Source organism: Rhinichthys klamathensis, unplaced genomic scaffold (assembly GCF_029890125.1).
Source record: "Rhinichthys klamathensis goyatoka isolate OS25496 unplaced genomic scaffold, OSU_Roscu_1.1 h1tg000245l_1, whole genome shotgun sequence".
NCBI classification, from domain to species: Eukaryota; Metazoa; Chordata; class Actinopteri; order Cypriniformes; family Leuciscidae; genus Rhinichthys; species Rhinichthys klamathensis.
The window spans coordinates 595,001-600,946 of record NW_026606767.1 but is presented as its reverse complement, the minus strand read 5'-3'; the positions used below and the strand labels follow the sequence as shown (position 1 = coordinate 600,946).

Sequence of the window (5,946 nt, the reverse complement as noted above, 5' to 3'; positions counted from 1 at the left end):
GTGTGTGTGTGTGTGTGTGACAGAGATCAGACACTGAGGCCACAGGCGCTTCGGCTCCATCATGCCGGAGTCAGTCGCAGGTTTCAGTCGGCTGGTCATAGCGTGTGAAGAGCGAGCGATCCCTTCAGCTGTGTGTGTGTGTGTGTGACAGAGATCAGACACTGAGGCCACAGGCGCTTCGGCTTCATCATGCCGGAGTCAGTCGCAGGTTTCAGTCGGCTGGTCGTAGCGTGTGAAGAGCGAGCCATCCCTTCAGCTGTGTGTGTGTGTGTGTGCCAGAGATCAGACACTGAGGCCACAGGCGCTTCGGCTCCATCATGCCGGAGTCAGTCGCAGGTTTCAGTCGGCTGGTCATAGCGTGTGAAGAGCGAGCGATCCCTTCAGCTGTGTGTGTGTGTGCCAGAGATCAGACACTGAGGCCACAGGCGCTTCGGCTCCATCATGCCGGAGTCAGTCGCAGGTTTCAGTCGGCTGGTCGTAGCGTGTGAAGAGCGAGCGATCCCTTCAGCTGTGTGTGTGTGTGTGTGCCAGAGATCAGACACTGAGGCCACAGGCGCTTCGGCTCCATCATGTCGGAGTCAGTCGCAGGTTTCAGTCGGCTGGTCGTAGCGTGTGAAAAGCGAACGGAAAGTGCTCGGGCGTATGAGGGCAACGCCGTTATCTGATGGGAAAGAGGAAAACAAAATGAAATCAGATAAAGCATCTGACTTTGTGGGTTTTCTCCAGGGTGAAGTGAAGCAGGTTTTGGCTTGTGCTGGGTCTGTCAGTCAGTCAGGTGATTTACACACATCCATTTACCCAAATTATAAATCGAAATTATATTTTGTATTAAGAAAATGATGCCTACTTTAGAACCTTTAAGACAATATTTACTTTAGAGTTAACATTCTCATCCTACTATTCACTAATATCAGTGCGGACACCTTTTTATTTGTAAAACGTTTTCTTAAATTCACTACAACGAGCATATATTATAACTGTACTTTGAAATGTACTAATGAAAAATAATTTTATATGTGTATATATATATATATATATATATTTATTGAAATATATATATATATATATATATATATATATATATATATTTCACTGATTTCTGAAGGATCATGTGACACCGAAGACTGGAGTAATGGCTGATGAGAATTCAGCTTTAATCACAGGAATACATTCTATTTTAAAGTATATTAAAATAGAAAACAATGATTTTAAATTTTAACAATATTTCACAATATTGCTGTTTTTTCTGTATTTTTGATCAAATGCAGGTTCCAAACTTTTGACCAGGAACTGTTTGTACGCGCGCGCGCACGCACACACACACACTTTTATTCTAGATGCGATTTGACGGTACAAATATATATAATGTTTATTTTTGTATTATATTTTGGGGTCAAATATGACCTGAACTTTTCTTAAGATTTTCATAAAATTCACTCAAAACATGTTTGTCCATTTCTTGCATTCATAGTTTTTCACATTGAGTATATGTGTAAAAAGAGCTTTTTTTATTCATAAAATAGTTTTTTTTTTATTGTGCATTGTGTATTAGTTCGATATGCGAATGTTTTGTTTTATTGGACTACACACCTGAGTTTTTCACCCATCATCATCACACTTGTGCACATGTTGAAGTGACAATAAATTGCTAGATAATTTAAAAACAAACAATCAAGAATGACTCTAAAATGGGAAGATTCCAAAGCATGCTGTCACAGGAGAAACATTCTAAAACGCACAAAGAACTTTGTGTTCTCTGGTTCTAAAACCTATGATCTGATGCCTTTTTTAAATGGCGTTTCAAAGTGTTGAACTATTAAACTGTTGATGTCAACAAAACAAGCTTGTGTGTCTTTTTCTAAGCATATTTGTTTGAACTGATGCGTGAGTTATCAAGATGGCTGCCGCCGCCGGGGCAAATGTGCCGTCCCTCGGGGCAGAGACGAGCCGGCAGCGCTGAGAGCTTCTCCTTTGTGTCTGTGGAGTCGTCGTCCTGTGTTTCCTCAGACAGAGATCTGCCTGATCCAGCAGCGTTACAGAGATAAACACAGAGCTGTTTTACTCGGAATTATCTTTAAAGCCACGAAATTTAGGATATATTTGAGTTAGCGGAATACATAAATGACATTCTTCAGTTTTAGGACAACTAGTCCTTCAACTAAAATGTAATATTTTATTTACTCATCCATTTGTCCTTGCTTGTGTTGTAATTAGCTGGTTTTGTGTTCACAGGTCAGTGTCTTTGTGGACTAAATAAGCTCTTGGTATTGGTGTCGGGTCGAGGCATCTGTCGGGTTTCCTGGCCAGCACGAGCTTTAGATGCATTAGGAGAGTTTGGATTACAGAGACCAGGACACCACCATGACACTAATACCCAGGAATACACTTTAGACACCAACATGCTCTGAGCCGCCCCAAGAAAGACAGACAGAGGAGGGAAGAAAAAGGATAAAACTTCATTTGTACGTTTATGTTTTGATCATGAAATCCTCAGCTTCTGTCAGTCTGAGGTGTGCATGTGAATCTGGGGCTGGTGAATGTAGGTCTGGTGGGGTCAGAGCAGGCTTACGCTGTAATCCCCCCAGCAGACGTCCATATCAGGAGGTGTGGCGCTCACTCGCTCGCTCGTCTAGACGGCCCGTAGACGGCCCCCTCCCCCAGAGACCTGCTGTTCCTGGCACACGGGCCGTTCCACTTACACTGAGGGAATTTGCTCTCACAGAAACTCGTTCACATCATCAAATATTGAAACTTGGCACAGATGGAAATAAAATGTGATTCTGAAATTAAAGTGCAATGTGGGTCATTACAGAGATTGTCTAAATAAGATAATGTATTTCAATGATTTTTACTGTTTATCACGAGTACTGTTTTTAAGTAGAATTTTCAGCATTTTTAAATATAAAAAATATAAATATTATATTTTAAATATAAAAAAATGCAACTTTTAGAGCCGAGCATAAGAAAATCTAAATAAACAGTATAGAATTTGTTTTACGCAAAGGCCTATAATGACTGCAAAAGTGTCTTAATTAATTTGTGGGTGAATTAGGGTTTTAGCATTTTTCAGGGCAAGAAAACAACCTTCATGTTAGCAAAACACACACAAATTCAGAGATATATTCGGTATTTTTTGTTTTATTTTGGCATTTCTTTGTTTGCATTTATATTAAGCAAAGTGCATCTCTTTTTCATCTCATCAACACATTGCACAAAACATAAATAACAATGCATATAAAACTTCGTATTTACAGGTAATAATATATTTATATTTAACATAAAATACATTTTAGCTTTTATTTCACTTAATTAAATCTTAGTCATTTATTAAAGTCAAAGTGAGTTTTCGTTTTCCATTTCTCTCATAAAACATCGTCCGCTTCTCGCAGAAACAAAACAACATAGTCCATAAAAGGTAAGGGCTAGTCCGTCTCCATAGCGATGAAGGAATGGGGGCGTGGCAAGGGGGCGGGGCCTGCTGTTATCGGTTATTAAATATGACCTCCAGCCAGCAGGGGCAGCTGCTGATGAATTGTCTGGTGTAACACTGTCCCCAGCCCTTCACGAAACTGATCTGGACGGTGAAACCCGTCCTCGGCTGCTGGCTAAACTCGTGGTCGTTGGGCCGTTGCAGGCTCCCTGCCTTCTCAAAGTCGAAAGCCTTGATGGAAAACCCGGGGAATACTTTATGCACCAGCAGCGTCCGCGAGTCGGGGTTGTCCAGTGTGGCTGACTTGATGAATATGGGGTAGCAACTCCGGTTATACACCCACACGCCGTCGGGTTCGCGGCTGAGCTGGATGCCGTAGCCGATCTTGGCCCGAACCATTTGCACCAGTTGACTCTTGTTTTCGGAGGCGAGCTGGCCCAAGCAAAAGCCCGTGCCCTGAGGTAGGTCGTAGAAGATGTCCAGAGATGGCTCCTGGACGGAGTAGAGGCGCCCGACGCGGGTCTTTTCCTCCCAGTACGCCACCACACACCAGTGAGGCTGTTCTCCACGCTCCTGAAGAGCCAGGGAATCTGTGGAGAGACAAAGAAGGACACGGTTATTAATCATGCCAATTTAACTTCGTGAACAACATCATTGAATCCCTGCTGGAAGAACCAGGGCAACCCAGATTACGGTGGTCCAAAGTGGACAACAAGCTGGTCTACCAGGCTGAAACCAAGACCACCAGTGGATAAGCCAACCATCTTAACTAGATTATGACCAATTTGGACTAGAAAGAACCATCGGAAACTGGCTACAGAGTAAAAGTCATCACAGTGTTCCGTTATTAATTACGCCAATTTAACTTCATCAAGTAACCATCATTGAAGTTACTAGATTAAAGTGGTCAAACTGGTAGTTGCTGGTCCAAGATGGTCTACCAGCCTGAAACCAAGACCACCAGTGGATAAGCCAACCATCTTAACTAGATTATGACCAATTTGGACTAGAAAGAACCATCGGAAACTGGTTACAGAGTAATAGTCATCAAAGTGTTCTGTTATTAATTACGCCAATTTAACTTCATCAAGTAACCATCATTGAATCCCTCCTGAAAAAACCCAAAGTTACTAGATTAAAGTGGTCAAACTGGAAGACCAGTAGTGGGTAGGCCAACTGATTACCCATCTAGACTCGATTATGACCAACTTAGAATAGTAAAACCCATCAGAAACGGACTTTCCAACAGAGTAAAAGTGTTGTCGAGGAAGAAAGAAGAGAGCAGAATGACTAGATTACACGGGGAACTAGTACAAAAAGGTAAACATACACACACACACATTCACACAACATCGCATGCCTTCTATCCAGGAAAACTGTCCTGAGCTCTGCCAAACATATCTTGCATCCTTAATTTCAGATGTGGGAATGTGAGGAATCTGCCGCCCCGCGCGGAGCAGCGCCACTGGCCTCCAGCGCTTGTTTACATTAGCAGTGTTGCTTATCATTCGTCTGTCCCGAACGCCAACCCGAACAATGTTCTGACGTCAATGCGACAATAAATCTGCAGTCGCGCTCGCCCTCGCCAGCCAATATGTGATGTAATAATGCGATGAAAACTTAGCCACGCCTACAGGAAATCTCATTGGTCCGTTTCCTTCCCCATATATTAAACATTAAACATCACATTTTGATTCTTGGTGCAATGTTTTTGCTTCCAGCGAAGAGAGAAATCAGACCTGACATCTGGTTAGTAGTACACCATGTTAAAGAGCTCAGTTCTCGAGTCATCGGGACTCTTTGTCTGTCTACAGTCTCTCTTTAATCTCAGATGGGGTGAGTAGGCCGTAATTTAGCAGTGGAGTTAATTACGCACCAGCCCAGACTAACTTGATGACTAGACTAGGTAGAGCCTTCATTACAACCCTTACAAACATGCATGTTTGGATATGTTACCAAGGGAATACCAATTATACACTTCGAAGAGCTTACAGTGCTGTTTAGTAGCATGGTATATGAATACAGTAATCAAACAGTATCGTGGTATATATCAAAATAACATAGCATTACTGAACCATGAAACATGGATATGCCTTAAATATACCGTGGCATTACCATGGTGCAGTGATGGTGTCACGTGGTAATACCAAATGACTGAAATTCATAAACTATAGTATAATAAATTACATTTTACAATATATTCGAATAGGAAACAGTTATTTTAAATTGTAATAATATTTCACAATATGACTGAAATATGATTTATTACAAAAAAAAGCCTTGGTGAGGATAAAAGACTCTTTCAGAAATATTTTTTTAAAATCTTACTGACGCCACTATGCAGTATCACACCAATAACATGCTTGCTATGTGTCAGACTGAGGCTATTTTAGTCTGGAGGGTTGACTAGTCTCTTTGACGACATCATGAACAGCAAGCAAACCTGAGTAACACACACGAACGCAAATCATATATCGAACAGACCTCTGAGTGTGTGTGTGTGTTCAGACAACACA

The 5,946-nt window shown here is 41.7% G+C and overlaps 1 protein-coding gene across 1 annotated transcript in view; it reads right to left on the bottom strand.

The window, feature by feature from the left end:
• Positions 1-3,118: 3,118 nt before the first annotated feature.
• The window catches only part of smad7 (SMAD family member 7), a 14,693-nt gene continuing 11,865 nt past the window's right edge, over positions 3,119-5,946 (bottom strand). Inside the window, exon 4 of the mRNA XM_056266116.1 lies at positions 3,119-4,020. Coding sequence (XP_056122091.1) covers positions 3,482-4,020 — 539 coding nt within the window. The 3' untranslated portion in view covers positions 3,119-3,481. The remainder of the gene's footprint in view (positions 4,021-5,946) is intronic.